The sequence below is a fragment of the Poecilia formosa genome, unplaced genomic scaffold, assembly GCF_000485575.1.
Source record: "Poecilia formosa unplaced genomic scaffold, Poecilia_formosa-5.1.2 Scaffold8, whole genome shotgun sequence".
Lineage (NCBI taxonomy): Eukaryota > Metazoa > Chordata > Actinopteri > Cyprinodontiformes > Poeciliidae > Poecilia > Poecilia formosa.
In genome coordinates, this window is record NW_006799947.1 from 410,017 (window position 1) to 431,151 (window position 21,135).

Genomic DNA, 21,135 nt, shown 5'->3' on the forward strand with positions numbered 1-21,135 from the left:
GTCAGGACAAAGCCTTTATCCAGAAAATGAGAATGTTCCAATACAGTTAGAAAAGGAGGGCTTTGTAGGATGGTGGTGATGCTACGCTTGTGTATTTTTGTCTTGGTTCTCACCATGTGATGATGTGGGTGTCACTGGCCTTCGCAAGGTGCCCTACCAGCATGCAGCTGACACAGTAATCCCTGATTAATCAACACAAACAGAAATTTAAAATCACACAAGACCTTAATGAAACAGATCACATTTGCCCCCAAAGTGATACCACATAAGCATATTTGCAGCAGTTGCACTTCCTCTGTTGTGGGTTAAAACTCTTTCTGGTTTAGTATCAAGAACACATGACTGCAAAAATATGGTTTCTCATTTAATGTCAATTAAAAAATAGCTTTGCCCTGACTTTTGTTTTTTTTGTTTTTTTAATCTAAAGTCCAATCAAATCAAATTTGACAAAACTGATTTTATGTATCATATCACCAAAGCATCACTTTCCTTTAAAATAAAAATAAAATAAACTTTGCATAACATGGATTTGTGAGGTCTCTCTCTCTCTGAGCCCCTGCATCTACACTTCTGAACATCTCAGGCTGCGGGTCGCATTTCTTCTCTTGTGGTGAACGGATGCTGCTGTAGAGCTTGCACTGGCAGGAAGTCAGTCCAAGTATCACAGATAGTGCACAGAAATATGTGCTCTGAAGGCTGCCACAGCTTAGATTGAGTCTCGCTCGCGACCAAAACCGCCTGAATTCTCTCCTTTTTTCCGTTAGAGTGAAATTCTGCAAAAAAACGTACTGAGGGTGTTTAAGTTTCCCACATCATGATACACTCCAGAGACTTTCTGGTAGCTGTTTTGAGTAAAACACCTAATATATGTGTGTAAACAATAGCAGAAATCCTCAAATCGGAGGCCTCGGCCAGCTCAGGGTGTTCCTGCTCCACATTTGTCACTGCTTCCAAACGTGGTTGGAAATCACATTCTGTTACGCAATCAAACTTAGATGCTATCGACGCACAGAAAGTTTTCCAGTCCTCCTACAGCCCGCTTTGTGATGCAGGTGCAGTCTTCTTTCATGCTGCCGATGCTTACTACTCGCACACGCCATATCAGCTTGAGCTGAGAGCCGAGCATGCTTTATTTACTCCATGATATCAGCTTTAAAGGACGTGTTAGCTTTAGGTATGCTGAAGAAAGGTCAAGGGAGAATATCTGAAGGGCAAACCTGAGTGGCGTAAGAAACACAAAGGTAAAGAAAAAGGCCATTGAAGGTGCGATACTCAGGCTTCCCTCCAACTTCTTTCATTTGATATTCACCTTCCCGTCTGGTTGTTCTGATTTCAAGTCACACATGAGGTCATGTGTCCTGCAGCACTCCACAGTATGAAGACTGTGTCTGCTCATTTTCCTCGGTAACAACAATCTGCCAAGGAATATTTTGTTTCATGTTCTACAAGTTGTATCTTACAGTGTGTCTGGTTCAGCACAAGCCTTCAGGAAATGAGCAACAAGACATGAAAGAAAGAAGCAGGACACTTGTGTGCAAAATCTGTTTTTAGGCCAGATGATAGGGTTGGGGTCTGTGGTGATTTTTACTTTAAATAACTTTCAGGTTTTACGCTGTGCAAGGTCATCTCTGATTTGTTTATCTTATTTCTAGGCAACAATAACAGATTAATAAAGCCTGGAAACCCAGGAAATGTGGTTAGTGCAAGTAAAATATTGAAAATGATGGGTGGTTTAAACTTTATTGTGAACTTGAATGTTAGTGGGGGGAATGTAATACCACTTACAGGATTTCATTACAGTCTGGGAAAGTCTGGAATAATAAGCATTTTCCTGGTCAGGATAAGCATGGAAAAATAATATAGAGTGTGGAAAACATTATATGTCAGTTAGATTCCCATCCATCCATCCATCCATCCATCCATCCATCCATCCATCCATCCATCCATCCATCCATCCATCCATCCGGGAATTTAAGTTACTCTTATTATTATTAAACACTTTTATGCAAGAAAGAAAGCAATCCAGCCGAGGTATTTTCTTTTATACTCACATGCATAGTAGATACATTTACATCAGTACTTAACAACCAAAAATCTGCATAGAACTCAGTGTTATACTTTTAACTAAAATACATCAACATACGAGGAGCAAAAGTAATCAGTCGCGCATTTGTTACTTAAGTATAAAGCAAATCATTCATCTTGGGTGGGAGTGTGTGCTCAAGGGGGGAAAAGCAACACTTGGTCAGCTTTATACAGTCAGTGCTCTGCAGCATCTCAACATGTCACTGGGAAACAAAACAGCCTGCTGGCTCTTGTCACAGCCGTGCTGAGGTTGAAGGGATATTTTTGGTCCGTGAGGGAGAGGTGTAAAACAAATCATGAGGGTGACCTCCTGCTTTCTGGTGGAAACTGATGAAGGCTTAAAGAGTGCTGCTGTGTGAGGGGACGTTGTATAGCATAGAAACTCGCTGAGTTCCACCAGGCCCAACAAATACACACCGGCTCTGAGCTCTTTGATTTCATTAAAGCATGTGACAGCCTGAAAGGATCCGACTTGTTGGCGCCTCGTCCCTCAACCAGCTCAGACAAAGTTTGACCTTTTGTCTTCAGTCTCACTTTCACCGCTTTGATGGCCAAATTCCTTTTTTGCTTCACGAATTATATTTTACCTTTCTGTTTGAAGATTCTGTCACAATAATTGGTCCCTGGGTCTTTGAGAAAGTAAACAAAAATGTCTCTGGTGGGTCACGTTTCAGTTAAATAACATGATACAATGTGTTGCCGAAAGTATTCAGATGCTCACCATGACGTTTACATCGATTTAAATAGTTCCCCCACGCATGTAAGATTTGACGACCTCAACTCCTCTAGAAACTATTTCCACAAGGTTTAAGAGTGTGTTTATGGAAATATTTGACCTTTATTTCAAGAGAACACTTGTGAGGTCATTCCCAATGGTCTGCTTCTCGGTCTTCACTCTAATTCATTTCCAAATGAGCTCTATCAGGTTTAAGTCAAGGCTCTTTTCAGGACAGTCAAGTACCTCTACACCAAACTCACTAATGTACATGGATCTTATTTTTGCTCTGGAGGGCGGTGAAGCTGGAATGAGAAAGCATCCAAATGTCCTTGTATTCTGCAGGATGGAGAGGACCTTCAATGAACCTAATGGGGTTTACTGAATGTGGTTGTTCCTCAGCCCCATTCCTGAGGAACAACCACACACCATACCCCCACCACCAATATTTATGCATGGCACAGAGCAAGCAAGTACCATTCTCTTAGCAACTGGCAAACCCAAATTCATCCAATGGCAAAGAAACCTTCAAGATCTTCCCCACTTAGACCATCTCCTAGGATCAAGTCCAGATTTAACAAACAATTTTCACTTAGGTTACTTTGGATAAAGACCCACACACATCAGTTCCTTCCTATTTATTCTGCAGGGCATCCTAAAAGGAAACACAAAGTTTAAGGAATCCTCTCTTCATGTACAGCTTTTCAACTGACTGGGATTCTTGAGGTGTCTGTTCTGCTCTGGCCTTTTGGATGTGTGTGTTGCAGATCTGAACTTCAGATTTACGGAGGTTCTGGAGGACAGTGCGGCAACTCTGGGTGGTGACTTCACACCCGGGCCCAGCAATGTGCTGGAAGGCATGTAAATATGATCAACAGAGCAAATTAGCCACTGTCAAGCAGAGATTTTCAAGTCCAGCAGCTGCATGCTTTACACCACTACATCCGAAGGTTTTACTATATACTTGGACAGAGGTTCTCATCCACGGAAACCCATTCCTTGAAAGCATCTAAACACTGTTCTTGAGCTACTCTGAAGGGCACACAAAGCCTAGAGGTAAATAGAGATTGACACTTCAAGATAGGTGGCAACTTGTACACACTATGTGTCTGATTTTATGATTTTACGTTGTCTCCTCAAAACTGTTCCCACTTCGTTCTGATGCCCCAAACAATTGACTTTTGCACAAGCAGGATTCTATCACTGTACTACACTTGACTTCACGGACATCCTGAGACTGCTCTAGAAATATTTGCACATGCAGTCGGCTGCCTCGGTGTGGCCATGGAGGTGTTTGGAACAAATGAAATCAAGGACTTGGAGGTTTGTCTTAATGCTTTTGGCAATATAGTGAATTCATTCAAAGGTTTTTTTGTTTTGTTTCTGTGACAAGTCTGTGGTATAAAAAAGCAGAATCAGACGCGGACCAGCAGGGAGTTCTGGCAGTAGTCGAGGTGTGCATGCTTTCTGCAGGTGAGTACATAAATACTTCCTCATTCATGTCATACCCTGACACAAATCAATCAAGGCAGACATTTTCATTTTCACTGCTGGCAACAATTGCTGCCTGCCACTCACCAGTCCGCCCTTGGAAAGGAAGTAACTCTAGTGACGTGCCTTGTACAAACACAGAGAAGAGATACGGGAACATCTGTTTCTGTGTGGGCAAAATTTGACCCTTTTCAACACAGTGAGAAACGTCTGGAGTTGATGTTCATTTTGGTGAGGCCTAGGTGTTTCAGAGGCGTGGAGAGAGCAAAGGCGGCCTTCATGGGGATGTCACACAGTAGGTCCGACTCCTCCTCGCACTCCTCCAACTCGTAAGTGGCATCATCCAGCATCTCCTTGTGACGGTGGCACACCTGCTCCACTTTCAGCCGGTGGATCTCCCCACGAAGGCGGATCAGCTGCCGGGCCAGTCGGTTGTCCTGGACTTGCATCTCCCTCTGGGCAGTGAGGGAAAAAAAAGTGGGAAACTGGGGTGAGACGTAAGAAATCACTAGTTTTATCTCTGTAGCAGAGTGTAGGGTAGAATGTTCTTGATTAAAAAAGGGGGGTATTTTTTTGTATTCATTAACCACCAACAACTCTGATAGGGTGTGAAAACTAATCACTGTAGTTATAAACTTAGTTTTATTCTGAAATATTTTTTCTCATATGCCTTAAAAATATTGGTATATTTGGCAGATTGTTGCAAATAGTTGTACCCTTTGATAATGCTAAAAAAAAAAAAACTGAGAGCAGATTCCACATTTGATCACTTATTTAAAACTCATATGCTCACTTGTGCCAAACTGAAATTATTTGCATTTGGATGGTTCCAGGTAAGGGCTGTGAGAAAACAGGCATCATATTGTTTCACAAGGTGTTTGTTTAAACAGACTTAAGCATGTCATCATTCATTATCCTTGAAATGAGAAAGGTATTCATGCAGACACCGAGGAGATGATTATCTACCTTACAGTGAAGCAGGAAGCTTCTCTCCTCTTTCCTGACTTTATCAGATTTTGGTTTTAGAGGGCTGAGAATTAGCTGGAAATCATTCATGTCAAGTTGCAATAAGTTAGTTAAACATAAACCCAACTCACCAGCTCTTTTCTCAGAAACTCCAGCGCATCATCAATGGTATCAAAGCCGCATATGTTGCGCACAACAAGCTCTGAGTTGTCATTTCTCAAAATTGCGGGCATGGAAACGTCTCCTTCGGCGGGGTCCGGACAGTCCGCGGGGCTCCTGTCCATCCAAGGGCGACTCTGCAGCCGTTCTTGCCACTCCAGATAGGACGGTCTGCGCGTCTGCAGCTTCAGCTTCTCCGTCAGCGCCTTGACGCTGTCCAGATCCTCCGTGTCTCCCTCCGAGCAATCAGCTCCAAGCTCTTTAAAATCCATTCATGCAACGGGGAAGCGAAACTTTCTGAACTCGGTTTGACAACGGCTCTCCGGAGGGTGCGGAGAGCGCAACAGGTCCATACCTCCTTTATAGGGAGAAGTCACACAGTGGCCGCCCATCCCGCAGAGGACGGGAGGGGTGGATAATTTATTAGCTGTTTTATGAAAGGGGAAGTCGGACCTCAAGACCTCAGCAGAGAGTTTTAGTTCAAGAAAAACTTCAAAACAAATTTAATTTCGATAAACCAAGACTACCTGAGGCTATGCATAAAAAGATGGCGAAGATATCTTATATACACACACACACAACCCAATTCTTACACAAATGTCAGTGTAAAAAGTAACAGTTCCTCACGAAAACTATGTAAAAAAAAAAAAAAAAAAAAAAAAAAAAAAAAAAAAAAAAGTAGAGTAGTCTCTGTGTATTTTGATGCTTTGGGCCCTCAAAATTTACTAAGGGCCCAAAGTGCATCAAGAAAATATAACCCATAACATAGCGGCACCACCAGTCCGAACAGTTTGTCAGATCCCTGCATATGCGTTGTTCATGCAGAATCGGGTCAGGGTTAAATCTTGCACCCTGTAATTGTTTAATTTTAGTGAGCTTGTAGAAACTGTGAATTCAGTTTCCTGTTCTGAACTAACAGGCGTTGCGCCCGATGTGGTTTTCAGGTGCTATAGTTCATCTGCTTAAAGAATTGTGCATTTCGAGATTATATTCTGCATACCTTAGTTACAACATGTGTTCATTTGAGCTGCTGTTGCCTCTTCATCATCTCAAACCAGGCCCCCCTCTTCTTCCTGTCCACAGATATAAATTAGGGGGGTTCATTTCCTATTTTTCTGACAAGTCTAGAGTGATAGTTGAGAGATGGATGAAAATCTCAGTAGACTGTCAATTTATGAAACACAAATACTGTGTCACATTCAGAGTCACTCCCCTCTCCTCCACATCTTGGTCTTTGGTTTGAACTTTAGTAGCTTATCTCCAGAAGACTGAACCTACTCAGTTGCTGTCATGTGACTGGCTCATTGTGTTAACAAGCCAATTGAAAGGGTGCGTCCAATAAAAGGCCAATGAATGTAAAATGGCATGTACTTTTCAAATATTGTCAAGTAATAACCACAAACCTCACATCTTACATAAGATTTTATGGGATACACCAACACAATGAAGACTTGTATGGCATGAAAGAAAAAAGGGTTTTTAAGAGAGCACCAGGAGAAGACCAAGCACTTTAGCTATCAGAAGATCTAAATCAGTGATGATCTGTAAGGTAAAAGGTAAATGGATCTTAGCATGGACTAACTGATCTTTCTGTAGCATCAGGAAAGAAATAGTTACTCTAGTATTCCAGTCTCTCCCGACCTCAAGCAGAAACCTCTAACATCAAGGTCCCAGCAAATGATGAACAAAACAAAACATTACCTTTTATTTTCTTTGCAGACAAAAAAAAGCTGAGGCAAACAGATGACTAACCACATTCCCATGCATCATTAGCATTGTAATATAATGTAACGCATTGTAATAATTAATCTTCATGGGAAAAGGTTTTACAATAAGTTATAAGTAGTCATTTCAACCAGCCAAGATTCCACCCTATTATTCATATAATAAATCTTACTAAAGCTAATCAAAGTTGTATTTTTTTTTTTTTATTTATCTCGACTTCCCAAACGGATTTAGGGCTAAGATATTTGTGTTTGCACGTGAAACTCTCAGGATTTATATAGTTGGTTGACTAAAAATTGTGTGGCACATCTTCAGATGGTGAGACACCTGGAGGCCATTTATATAGCTGCATCTGTTATAACAAGAAATGTGTTGTTTTATTTGTTTATGAAAGGATGAAATAAAATACCAGTCTTGTGTTTTTTTTATTATTATTATCATATTTTAGAGCTTATTGTATAGTAATGAAATACATCACATGTGTAGTGGTGTTTTTTTTGCAAAATAGCATAAAATAAGGCTGGATTGTGTATTTGGGATATTAGTTAAAATTTTCCACTTCTAAATCTGTCCTATGTCTGTAAAACTAAATAGAGTCATGCGCGTAACCTCAGCATTTACCATTGTATTTTACATTTGTTTTCATTCCTTTGGGTCCTTTCAATAATTCTTTATTTATTTTTTCATATATGGGGAAGTTATTTTCTTACTTTAAATCAACTTATTTGCATGTGTAGGATGAGACAAAAACCAATTTTAATTGACTTTGCACAAAAAATAGAAATCCATCCATCCATTCATATGCTTCAAGAGTCGAATTTGCACATATGTGATAGGTGAAAAAAACACTATTGGGGTTCTTCTGTTTAACACTACACCAAACATTTTGAAACTCAAAAAAATATCTTGTATTTGTTATGATAGATGAAAATATTGGCAATTGTGTTCACAATGGGGGAAATATATAGCAATTGACAGACATTATGTCTGAAATCTTTAAAAGAAAGCACGTCCCAGGGAACCAGGGAAAATAAAATGATGTTTTGTGGCTTTTGCAGGTACAGACAAGCTGTATTTAGAAAAGCTAGAGCAAAATCACTCTAATCCTCTAAACTAATCTAATCATTGTAAAAGTCTTAAACTCTTGACCAAAAGCAAAGATCTGTAATCTGTGGATCCAGAGACATAAGTGGCTCCTTGGACCTACCACAATGGCTCCTAATATGTTTGGCTAAAACTGACAAAGAACTATCTATTTTTTTTAAATAGATTTAATAAATACTTTTTTAACAGTGATTCAGATTTTCTATCATGGAATAACTGAGGTGAATTTCATAGTTTTCCACAAATAACATTCCATGTAATAAAATGAATACATCCTAATTTTGAATGAAAAGATTGATGTTTTTCTCTATTTTTAGTTTATTTATAGTTTCTAGAGGAGACACTAAAAATAGAAAAAAAGTGCTTTACAAATTTCCTATTGTCAATATGTATTAACAATTGTCTTATTATTTTTTTTATGACCGTGTAACATTTGCTCTAAAGTTTTGTTTGACTGAGGGCAAAATTGCCTCTGGTTCACGTTGCAAAACCCTGGCCTACAGCTAACTTTTGTTGCCTTGTGGTGCCACATGGTGGCCGTTAAATGTATTGCATTCGCACCTCAGCTGCCTCTCAGTTCGAAACTGAACTGAACTTAACTTAAATGTCACATCATACTGGGTCGCTTTTTTGTCTCAGGAAACACGCACTTCCGTCTTTTGTTGCCTCAAGTAACTCATTTTCCATTTCCACACTAGACACCAGCTTAACAAGTAGTTACAGTAAAAGGTGAACCCGCATTTGGTTCAGCTATGTTCAGGCAAATATGAAGTTTCTTCTATTTTTAGACGTCTTATCGTCAAACCAGCAGCGCAACTGCAAGACAGCCCAGCTGGCTCTGAGTACAGAAGAGGAAGTTTGCTTTCATTTTCTTAAACAGAGGCGAGTAGGTGATTTGAAGTGAAGTGCGGGGGGTAGAAAGAAGAAAAGTTCGTTTCTGTGAGGGTTTTTCTGAAGTCTGAGTCGGCTGATGGAGTTTTCTGACCACATCAAGACGGCCAACTTGGAGGATGTTGTGCTCCGTCAGCCGCTGCACCCACCGAGCAGAGGGACCCTGTGCATCACCGGTCACCACCTGCTATTCTCGGACAGGGAGGAGGGAAGCTCCAGGCAGATTCTGCTTCTGCTCCGGAATATCGATGCCATTGAGAAAAGGTGAGATTGAGGAAAGCGTCCAGACCAGCGAAACTTTACTGATTAAAGACACAATTTCTCATCACCTACTTGACTTATTAGAATAAGGACTTGAAACGAGCATGTTGGTTTCATCTATTCTTCATTCCTTGCAACTTGAATCAGACTGTTAAATCCCTCTAATATACCAACTGATCACTTTGCCATCGACTTGGAGTGGCATTCAGAGTTACTGACTTTTGCACTGCCAAGCTGATAAATGAACTAAACATAACTCTGTCATTTGATCCCACTATGTCTAATTCGCTTCCTTAAATCTGTCCAACCAGTGTGGAAAACCTTTTGGGCTATTCCGGCTTCCTCTCAAAAGCAGCCCACAGTGACAGGTTGGAAATTGTTGGTGTTGCCATGTGCCTGCTGTGTTCTGCCTCTGCTGAGAAAGGAAATTTCCTAACAAAATTGCAGCCTCTCTATGCAACTTGCTGCTGGCCACATGCTTCACTGTCCCCTGTGCCTCCTGCTGAAGCTTAATTTCAATGCCTTGTGAAAGTATTTCTGAAACCACTTGAAACTATTATGGTTCACTGACTAAGAGAAGCACACCTTCAGAACAACCATTGTTGTTTCCTCTTCTGCTGCAAGTCGGGCAAGGAATCCTTGCATTCGTGGAAGCAAAAGCATCCACCAAAGCTTTTAGAAGTAACATGTGTGTACTTACATTTACATGCACAGGACGCCTGGATCCTCTGGGACAATCACCATCAAGTGCAAAGATCTGCGCGTGCTTCAGCTGGACATCCCAGGCATGGAGCAGTGCCTCAACATTGCACACTCGATTGAGGTATTTTTACAGTAATGCCTTAACAAAAGCAAAGGATCAGTATATTTTGCCCTGAATTGTTACATTCTTGGATTACAACATTTAGCAGCCATCTTTCTTTTTTTCCTGCAGACCCTGTCCTGTCTGGACAATGTGTCGGAGATGTATCCTTTCTTTTACAGGCCCAATGACCTTAGCCTGCGGGAGCAGTGGGGTCTCTCGACCCCTGAAAAACACTACACTCAAATTAAGGAACTTGTAAGAAACTATAAAGCTCTTTATATTTGCCTAACAAAAGTTAAGTAATAAAGCATGACACAAAAGCTGTAAAAAGTAACCATGTTTTTTTCAACAACGATCCAGCAGGCATATGACAGGAAAATGCCAGGGAGGGTGGACGTAAAGGTCACTTTTCAGGATATCCCTGTTGCTTAGCTGTCATTTGTTTTCCCCTAACGTCAGAATGTGCAAACACACAGCTTGAGTTCATGTCTTTCTTTGGGAATAGCATGTCGCCATGACGAAGGGTTGGGTAATAATTTTAATTGTTGGAAGTGTTTAATGAGCACAGGATTCTTCAAATAGGTGGAATGTATGTGTCAGGGTGGCCTGGTTACTGGGAGGAACTTACTGGAATTTGCATGTCAAGGCATTTCGTTTTCATTTTATTCTTGTTTTTTTTTTTCTGTTCATTGTTTGAAGCCTTTCTGCAACACATTCCAAATAGTCAAATTTACTGTTATCTATATATCTTGGGCATGTTAAAGACCATATATATTGTTTAACCACATTCTGACTGACTTTTGTTAAAGTTTTTTTATAAGGCCTCTCAATGAAATGCAGTGTTTTTCAATGTGCTACTTTGTCCAAGATAGCCTCTAGATTAATTTGTCAAGCTTTTCCGTCATTGAGTTGTTAGATGTGACATGATAACTTACTATATTGAGCAACAGTCTTTTTCTGTTCAAACTTCCTGTAGCATAATTTAATTGAAGATGGTCTTGAGCTGCCCTTCTAGGCATTCTAGCAGATTTACGGTTTATTCAGCACTTTCTGACCATATACTATGTCATCTTTCTTTATCTTCAGCATAAGAAATGGAGGTTGAGCAGCGTGAACAAAACCTACTCTGTGTGCCCTTCCTACCCTCCGGTAGTCATTGTTCCAAACAGCATCGATGATGAAACGCTGAAGAAAGTGGCCAAATTTAGGCAGGGTGGCCGCTTCCCTGTCCTGTGCTACTATCATCGAAAGAATGGCATGGTAAAGGGGATCGTGCTTTTGAGATTATCCGACCCTCTTGAACTTTCTTACAATTTTCTTCCATTTAAAGGACAAACTTCAATTTATTTTATTAAGGTTTCATGTGACAGACAGTGTAATTCACGATTGTGGAGCGGAAAGAAAACCATATATTGTTATATAACAACAATTAGAAATGCTCGGTGTACGTTCGGATTCATCTTAGTATAATTCCAACTGTTCTGCAGAGGCCTGAGAGGGGTGTTAGAGAGCAAAATCATGAAAACCAAGGAACACAATAGACAGGTCACAGGGAGAAATGTGTGGAGAGGTTTTAGTTTGTGAAATATTAGCCTAAAGTTTCAACCTCCCACGGATCACTGTTCAAATCAGGATCCAAAAAATGGGAATAGTATGGAAAATTTACTAACATACCAAGGCATGACCATCCAAGTAAACTAAAAGACAACTGTTAGGTGAGTAGATAAATATGTTCTTTATGAAAATTGGCAAGAAGAACGTCATTGTGTTTTATAGAGGAGATAGGGAAGACCTGATGTAAGGTTTTCCAATTACACTGTGTCTAGTAGACACAGTGTCCAACTCGGAGGGGGTTAGACAAAACCAAGTCCCACTTTTCAGATTTTTATCTGGAAATAGCAAGTATGAAAACTATCACACAAAATCCCAATAAAACAAAGTAAAATTTGGGATTGTAACCTGTCAAAAGGTGGAAAGGTTCACGGAGTATGAACACTGTACAAGCACCGTTTTATTTCTAACCTGCGTTCTGTATTCACTCAGGTGATCATGCGCAGCAGCCAGCCGCTGACGGGTGCCAACAAGAAACGCTGCAAGGAAGACGAACTCCTCCTTCAGGTTGTGATTGAGGACTCAGATAAAGGTTTCATTATTGACACCCGTTCAAGTCAGCAGGTTCAGCAGGCCCGGATGACAGGCGGCGGCTTTGAGTCCAAATCATGCTACAGCCGCTGGAAGAGGCTTCACAAACAGATGGAAAGGTTTGTGTGTTAGTATGTTAGTAACTTTGCAGATATTTCTCCCAGAGTTAGCTTCTCAGTCTTCTTTGCTTCTGTGTGTTCAGGGGTAAGGCTCTGCAGGAAAGCCTGATTAAACTGGTGGAAGCCTGCGGAGATGAGTCCCACAACGTGGACCGCTGGCTCAGTAAGCTGGAGAATTCAAAATGGCTGTCTCACGTCCAGACTGCTCTGTCCGCAGCTGGCCTGCTGGTAGAGTGTGTGGAGAGGTAAGAGCAACACCCACAGTACATTTCCGTGACGAGATTACACCGGGTGGGCACATAAATTTGCATAATAACAACTTAATAAACTTCAGTTTAATAAGCATTTAGTAGAGTAAACAAGCATGGCAACTGGGCAACGATAAAAAGCAGAATAAATATAAAAAGATGAAACTTCAAATCTTTTTTTTATTGCTCAAGTACTAAAGAAACATAAAATTTGTAATTTCTATTAGCAGATATTATTAAAAATAAAAGCACTAAAGGAGCCAAATCACACAAAGATTTGGGGGAAAAAAAAATATAATGAAGAAAGAATATATGTGTCTTGTACCCAAACTTCCAAAACATGCTACATTAAGGAATGAATGCATATGACTCTTTTTAATAGACTGTATTGTTTTTGTTCAGGGACGGTCATTCAGCGCTGGTCCATGGCTATGAAGGTACAGACTGCACTTTGCTCATCTGCACTCTGGCCCAACTCATCATGGACCCGACCTGCCGCACGCTGGAGGGTTTCCTGGCTCTCCTGGACAGGGAGTGGCTGCAGGTGGGGCTACAGTCTGTATGAGAGAAGAAATGGGGTTCAGATCATTGTTTCCTTATTTATTTTTTATTTTTCCAGTGAAGTGAAGCGTTTTTAGTGGGTCACATTTTTGTGAAAATATAATAGTTCACGAAAATAACCCCCAACTAAAATTGGAAACAAGATAGCGCCTTGCAAAACTTTTCACACTCTATGAGATTTTTCACATTTTGTTGAGTTACAACCAAAAAAAACCATCTCCCATTACTATTGTTGAGATTTTACCAACTAGTACAAAATTGTGAAGTGGGAAGAAAGTTATTCTTGTTTTTTTTTTTTTTTAATTGTTGCATTTCATCCCCAACCTATTGTCTCAATGTAAAACTTTGCAGAAGTGGTTTAATTGCAGTTCCACCTACAAGTCATGTGGGGGTGGGGGATCTCTGCAAGTTTTTATTTCTACTCAAACCATGATAAACATTCTTGTACCTGGTGAAGAAAAGCATTCCCTCTGCATTACGCTGCCACCCCCATGTATTGCTGTGGTATATTGGAATATTGTTTTCTGGCATACAGTATTTTACATGGTGTACTTAAAGTTAAATTGTAGTCCTGTCTGATCAGAGCACCTTCTTTGATATATTTGCCGACTCACTAATATGGCCTATAACTTCTTATGGCTTTCTCTCAACAATAACTGTCTTCTTGCCACTCTTCCACTGTTACGCCAGATTTCTGAAGTGTAAAACTAACAGTTATCCTGTCAAATGATTCTCTCCATTGAGCTGTAAATATGCCAGAGTTACTATGGCCCTCTGGTGGCTTCTCTGATTAATGATCTCCTTTCCTAGTCTAAAACGGCTTTCCGATGCCAAGTTGTGTGAAGCTTTTTCCATTTGCAGATGATAGATTGAACAGTGCTCCTTGAGACGTTTAGAACACCGTTTAATGACCCAACCCTAACTGAAACATTTCGTCAGCTTCAGACTCGAGCTGCTTTGTTCCTTTACACTTCATGACGCTGTCTGTTCAATCATTTTCTCTCAAAAACCTGTGAACTCTACGTAGCACAGCTTACGTCGAGGCAGAAATTTCTGGTTTTTGCAAGACACCATGTTTTCCTGTTCAATTGAGTGCGTGGCCCATCCTGCAGGCAGGACATCCGTTCCAGCAGCGGTGTGCCCATTCAGCCTACTCCCACGCTCGCCTCCAGCAGGAGTCTCCAATCTTCCTGCTGCTGCTGGACTGCGTTTGGCAGCTGTGGCGTCAGTTCCCCCTGGCGCTGGGTTTCTCTGAGGCGCTGCTCCTCAGACTGGCAAATGAAGTCTACGCTTCAGACTACGGCACGTTTCTGTGCAACAATGACCAGGAAAGGTCAGTTCGACACCGGCGGGTTTTTCACTCGACACAGGTTGCAATGCAGAGCTCATCAGTGTTTCTCATTGAAACTAACAATCACTTTCAGGTGTGCCCTAGAAGTGAAGGACAGGACTCACTGTTTGTTCCAGGCCCTGCTGAGGCTGCCTGAGCGGGATTACTACTCAAACCCTCTGTATGAACCCAACGAGCTGGCAATCTGGCCCTCAGTTCACCCACAGTCCCTGCAGCTCTGGAGAGGTGAGCTGAAGTCCGATTAATCATACCACTTTAGTATTACGGATTCTGGTACGTATTACATGATGGTGATGCTTTGATTTGACCCCCAGGCTTTTTCCTGAGGTGGACGCAGCAGGCGCGACATCTTGAGGCAGTTCAGGAGGAAATAAGGAGCATGGTCATTGAGTGGCACAGGGTGACACAGAGGTGACACCCCTGCAAAGAAATTAGGATTTGAAAGAGAAAATTATTTCACAGAGGCATATTTTAATGTTTTCCATGTTTAAATGTACTGGGCTTTTTTTCGCCTTCATAAATGTTGATCCTTTTTTTATAAGAATTGAGTGTTGTCGTCATTTTTGTATTTATTTTTTTTTCTTAGAATTTTATTTTAAAAAATTACAGATCATTAATACTGATTATTATGAGACAGTATTGGATTAAAGCATCTGGTAATTATTAATACCTGCCTTAGTACAATGTAAGAGCAAATATATTTATTAAACTTTCATCAAATCTTCACGTAATGGGTTTTTAGTATTTTAAGACATGAGATTTGAGTGTTTTCCTTTTAATAGCAGCTCATGACCAGCTTAACTACTACAAAATATAGTTATTACATTACAATATTTCCTTCATGCCTTGTGGTCCTCAGAGTGAACAGCTATTTCCATGTGTATATGTGGGGGTGATGGTAAATTTGCATATAAACAATTTAATTGGACTCTAGCATGCTGTTCCGTACTCTGGCATCGACTGGTGAGCCTGTGTGGGTTTATGACTAAACATATATGTAACACAAATTAACAACAAATGAGTAAATATTAATTGTTAGGTTTTGACCCTATGTTGGGATTAGATTTTAATTAATCATCTTCATGTTAAAGTGCATGTTATCCATTGCTGGCAATATTGCACGCAAAACTTTAGCAATTGTTGTGACAATAATGGTCTTGAATAGACATTAGCAGTGTTCTGCAACAATTAGCAGAACATGTTTAGTGCCAACTTAATCATGGTACTAAACATGTTTATATATATATATATAAATATGTTTTATTTATATGACCTAAATGCTCAGTAACATTGAAATTAATGCCACATGTCAGACTGTAAAATAACAACCTAGAAGTGAATTAAAGCTGAATTAAAAGTAACAACAGTGGAATGTAAGAAATGTGGTGATTTGTATTATTTTAGAGTTCTTCTACGCCTTAATAAAAGTTTTCTAAATTCATGTTATGAACTTAGGTGGACATGAAGAGCCAGTTGGAAACATGCATAACAAATAACAATACATGTATTCCACTTTTATTATCCCAAAAGACAAATAAAAAAAATAGGGAGAGAAACGTAAGTGAGGTTATCACAGTTCATTCATAAAAAGGATATATAACCACACACATTATATAGTAGAAGGATATATGAGAGACACACCTCGCAGTCCTGTTAAGCTCAGCTAAACAGTCTTCACAATGCAAATCCCTGTGCGCAGCAAGTCAGCATGTTTGTCCACACGGAGCTTTGCAGGCTGGAGACTGTAGTCCTGTGCAGTCGGGAGGCACAGGCCGCTGTGATTACACAAAGGTGGACCAGAACCACATCGCCCAGCATGTCTCCCCTCACCTGCACGCTTACCCAGTGGTTACTAGGAGATTTAAAACCGATATTCTAGAACACACAAATGCAGTCTTGCAATCTTTCGATTTCTAGTTTTGTCGTGAGGAGCTGTTGTGGATTTACCGAGTTGCATCAGCTGATTTTGAAACCAAAAGTCACCTGTCGGGGATTTCTGAGTTTATCTGCGTAAAGGTAATTTCTGTCTTCTGTTTCTGATGTGTAAGTAACTTAACTATGATCATCACAGTAATGAATTTGGTATTTTAACCTTCCTAAGGACTGGTACTGAACATGCAGCCTGGCCTTCAGGTGTGTATGCCCACCACTGGGTTGCTGGGCCTCCTGTGCCGAGGCTGCCTCAGCAGGGCGCAGAGTCGACCCAGTCGCAGCTTCAGCTCTCTGCCCAGAAAGATGACTAGGTGGAACAGTCAGGAGTCCTGCAATGCTGATGCACCTCAGGAAAACCCGCGTGTGCTCATCACAGGTGAAGACGATTTCCAGCCTTCATTTGCTCACAATTACTTATATCTGGTGGACATTGAACATCTCTGAATTTAAATATGTTTTGCACACCATTCCACTGTCCTCTGTCGTTGGACATGAGTTGTTACAGTGAGACCAGAGAGCTGTGCTGATGAGCAGCTAGCGAGCGAAGTAAAAGGAAGAATTCCCCGGATCTTTTCTAAGCAAATTCGAGCAGTCACGTGAAGAATTGTGGTGGTTTAAGGATGAAGGGCTGGTGTTGTTGAGTGATTGTTGTCAAAAGCAGAACACGAGAGACATGTGGACTTTGTTTTCATTCTGCGCTTGCAGCAGGACCCTGTTTTGACTCATCACAAAAGAGTGGAAACAGACAGTGTTTGTGAGATGAAAGGGAGGAGAATAATAGGCTTGGGTGACTTTTTGTTCTGTAACAAAGCCTTGGGACAAACAAAACCCTTTTTTTGCCATCGGTTCTTGTGTGTCTTCTAAATGCATTTACAGCCAGTTGATCATCGATGTACCAATGTCTCTATATGTTTGTTATTGTTTTCTTGAAGAGGTAAAATATACAAATATCTCTGTGCAGGTGGTTTGGGGCAATTGGGAGTGGGGCTTGCTCAAATGCTTAGGTAAGTTCTCCACAAACGTTTTGTATCTCAAAATTAAAATGTTTGAAATTTCACAAGGAGTGTATTAATATCCAGGAACCAGTATGGGCCGGAGAGTGTGATCTTGTCTGACATCAAGAAGCCCCCGGCTCATGTTTACACCAGTGGTAAGGAAAAAGTAATTCAGTTTTCCCCTTTTTCTGATGTGTTTTTATCCTTGACTTGTTTCTTAGTTTCCACTTTCTGATTATTTTTGTAGGGCCATTTGTGTATGCCGATGTGCTGGACTACAAGCACCTCAGAGAACTGATCATAAATAACCGCATTACTTGGCTGGTTCACTACAGCGCTTTGCTTAGCGCTGTGGGTGAGGCTAACGTAGCGTTAGCACGAAAGATTAACATCACAGGTCGGTTTTGATGTCCGCGGTTTTCCGTCTGTCCAGGTTTTAAGCTACCCCTCTCTGAGTTTCTGTTGCCACTTCCAGGTCTACACAACGTTCTGGATTTGGCCCTGGAGAACTGCCTTCGCCTCTTCGTCCCCAGTACCATTGGGGCATTCGGTCCTTCTTCTCCCCGTGACCCCGCCCCTGACCTTTGTGTACAGCGTCCTAGAACCATCTACGGTGTCTCTAAAGTGCATGGCGAACTGATGGGGGAGGTAAGGTTTAAAAACACAGGCATAGATTGAACCTCATAGTGAGGAAATACAGAGTCTTACGTAAGCATTTATGCTGATACAACTTTTTCACATTTTGTCACGTTGCTGTTTCTGTGAAACACCAACAAAAAGTAATGCATCACCATGACATGGAAAGAAAATGATGTAATAGTGTAAAAGACTTTTGCGAATAAAAATTTTAAACAGGTGCTGTGCATTTGTATTCAGCCCACTTTATTTTGAGACCCCCAAATAAAATTGAGTGTGCAACCAATTGCCTTTAGTTACCTCTTAAATAAGGTATGTAATTTAATATCAGTATGGATATAACCATTTGTGAAGGCTTAGTGAACAAACAGTATCATGAAGATCAACGAACTCAGCTGACAGAAGAGAGGATGAGGTTGTTGTGAGCAAGGTTAGATTATTAAACAGTATCTAAAGCTTCAGATATCTCATAGAGCTCTGTTTAGTCCATCATCTATAAATGGAAAGTGTTGTGCAAAAATTTTAGTTTCTAGATGAAACTGGTAGGCAGAAATCTCTAAAGATTTACAACTGCAATTGCAGAATGGAGTGGTTCTACAAGGTATTGATACAAGAAGGCAGAATACAAATGCATGCCGCACTTTTCAAAATGTTTTAGGTAACAGGATGGTTTACAATTTTTTTTTACATTGCAAATGTATATATCATTTTCTTATGCACTACTTTTTGTTGATCTATCACTTAAGATTCCAGTGAGATTGGAGTTTTTGGCTATATTGCAACAAAAGGTGGAAACGTTCTAATTTCAGGACGCAGATGTCTGAATACTTGTACAACCCGCTAATGGTAAAAACCCACTAACACATTATTTTTCTCTAGTATCTCCATCATAAATATGGCTTGGACTTTCGCTGCCTGCGTTACCCTGGTGTAATATCAGTCAACACTCCTCCTGGTGGAGGAACAACAGGTATTACTCACCTCACAAGAAGTCGTATTCAGCGCAGTTCCATGGCGATAAGCTAGATGTGGTTGACTAAAACCTTTGGGCTTATGTTATTACAGACTACGCAGTTCAGATCTTCCACGACGCTCTCAGCACAGGTCACCATGAGTGCTACTTGCGACCTGACACCCGTCTTCCCATGATGCATATCTCTGACTGCCACCGCGCCACGGTAGAGTTTATGCAAACTCCAGAGTGCCAGCTGTCTCTGCGCACTTACAACATAGCCGCCATGAGCTTCACACCGGAGGAGTTGGCCCAAGAAATTCGCAAGCATCTCCCACACCTTAAAGTCACCTACAATCCAGACTCAGTGCGCCAAACAATTGGTATGATTTCTTTTTACTGCTATGCAAACATAATGTAACATAGAAAAGCAGTTCTGTATTTATATTGCATACAAAAAGTAATTTGTGTAACTCATTGATGTGTTGATTTAATTTATTTTTGACAAGTTATGTTAAATGAATCACAACACATGTCACAACAAATGCCATTTCCAGGCATTAGCAGATCCTAATCCTGAGGAAACATACAAAGGACACTCCAACAGAACCACAATGCCAAATGCTGGAAGGTGCACAAAGTTAATGGCATCAACAGCTCCATTATACACAATCTGCTATGAGATAAGAGAAACAAAGCAAGAAGGTTAAATTATTTATGGCATTCCAGGTGATGTGTTAACTAGTGTGACGGTTTCTGAACCAACAGGTTTTTCAGTCCTGGATAGCACTTAATTTTATTTACACCGTCTCCCAAGCTCTGTGAAGTTAAAGAGTGAACTCCTACTGCTAACATATTCTTGCTGATGAAATCATTTTGTGTAACTTTTGCAGCTGACAGCTGGCCTGTGAGATTTGACGACTCCAACGCCAGGAGGGATTGGGGTTGGGCACCAGCCTTCGGGCTCGAGGAGCTGGTGGAAGACATGCTGCGCTGCGTCAGAGACAAGAGGACCAGAGAGGGATTTCCTGTCAGCTAGCAGTTCCTTTTTTGGCAGCTGATAGACAAATGCTTCACCACCGGCTTTTTCAACCTGCATTTATCAACAACTTTCTTTTACAAGTTGTTGATAAAGCAACAAAGCATCAGTGAACTCTTTTAGTCAGAACCTTTTAGTTAATAGTGAAACTTGCTCAGTCTACTTCAGGGAATCATACACTGTTGAAGCTTTTTCACATTTGTTTTTTGTCTTGTCATAAGCATCACTTTACACATCAGAAAGTTGCCATAAATAACAGAAAGGAAAAAAAAACCACACACATTGTTATTTTTAAGGAACAGAAATCTCTAAATGTTATGTTTCCTGCATGCAACAACACAATATTCTATTTCAATATATATATCTTTTTTACAATAGACCAGAGGCAACCTTTAGAGTTACAAAACTGTTGTTTGCCAGAATATTCTGGTATGGCCACTCACCTAACTCTGGACTGCTTACCACATTGTTCATTCTGGCTGCCTTTAAAACACTCTTATGATATCAAAAATAAAGCTACTTGATGTAGAATCTGACAGGAGGTCATTATTTATTTATTTGATTTTTTGCCAGAGTTGTGTTTGAATGACCATCATCAACCTTTAATCACTTTGGAGAATAGTGCATGGAAATGTGGTGTACGCTGAACAGTTACCATATAGCATGGACGGATAAAACAAAATTGTGTTTTACTCTATCTATAAAAATGAGAATTACGCTTTACATTCAGATGTAAATTATATAAAAAAAATAATAATTTGAACATTTGAATTTGTAAACTCTTCAAAATTGAAATAATGTATATGTTATTCTTTAATTATACTTTTTTTTATACTTTTATACTTTAATTATAGTCATACATTTAAGAGGGATAGGTTTTCTCACAGAATGCTCTGTTTTTAGCTCCACCTATCTTTCCATCAACTCTGGCAAGCTTCACCGTCTGTGATAAACAAAA

At 40.4% G+C, this 21,135-nt stretch overlaps 3 protein-coding genes across 4 annotated transcripts; 2 read left to right on the plus strand and 1 right to left on the minus strand.

Annotated features, from left to right (window-relative positions):
- Nucleotides 1-2,023: 2,023 nt before the first annotated feature.
- Nucleotides 2,024-5,787, minus strand: fam167b (family with sequence similarity 167 member B). The gene is made up of 2 exons (XM_007574335.2): nt 5,389-5,787; nt 2,024-4,746 (listed from the first exon to the last, which is right to left on the minus strand). Exons 1-2 carry the CDS (start codon nt 5,686-5,688, stop codon nt 4,483-4,485), a joined length of 564 nt encoding a protein of 187 aa, XP_007574397.1. The 5' UTR covers nt 5,689-5,787; the 3' UTR covers nt 2,024-4,482.
- A 3,005-nt stretch (nt 5,788-8,792) lies between these two features.
- Nucleotides 8,793-15,226, plus strand: LOC103153425 (myotubularin-related protein 9-like). Of its 2 annotated transcripts, XM_007574348.2 has the most exons (11): nt 8,793-9,400; nt 9,709-9,765; nt 10,112-10,220; nt 10,332-10,457; nt 11,289-11,462; nt 12,246-12,463; nt 12,547-12,708; nt 13,114-13,255; nt 14,385-14,605; nt 14,697-14,848; nt 14,938-15,226. In XM_007574348.2, the coding sequence occupies exons 1-11, from the start codon at nt 9,216-9,218 to the stop codon at nt 15,036-15,038; spliced, it is 1,647 nt and encodes a 548-aa protein (XP_007574410.1). In that variant the 5' UTR covers nt 8,793-9,215; the 3' UTR covers nt 15,039-15,226. The 2 variants fall into 2 exon arrangements, with proteins under 2 accessions (XP_007574410.1, XP_007574417.1); XM_007574355.2 differs by lacking the exon at nt 9,709-9,765 and having other exon boundaries at nt 8,794-9,400.
- A 1,322-nt stretch (nt 15,227-16,548) lies between these two features.
- tdh2 (L-threonine dehydrogenase 2) lies at nt 16,549-20,713 on the plus strand. The gene is made up of 9 exons (XM_007574368.2): nt 16,549-16,639; nt 16,725-16,931; nt 17,517-17,559; nt 17,635-17,705; nt 17,798-17,947; nt 18,026-18,198; nt 19,066-19,156; nt 19,252-19,521; nt 20,032-20,713. Exons 2-9 carry the CDS (start codon nt 16,739-16,741, stop codon nt 20,175-20,177), a joined length of 1,137 nt encoding a protein of 378 aa, XP_007574430.1. The 5' UTR covers nt 16,549-16,639; nt 16,725-16,738; the 3' UTR covers nt 20,178-20,713.
- Nucleotides 20,714-21,135: the final 422 nt, after the last annotated feature.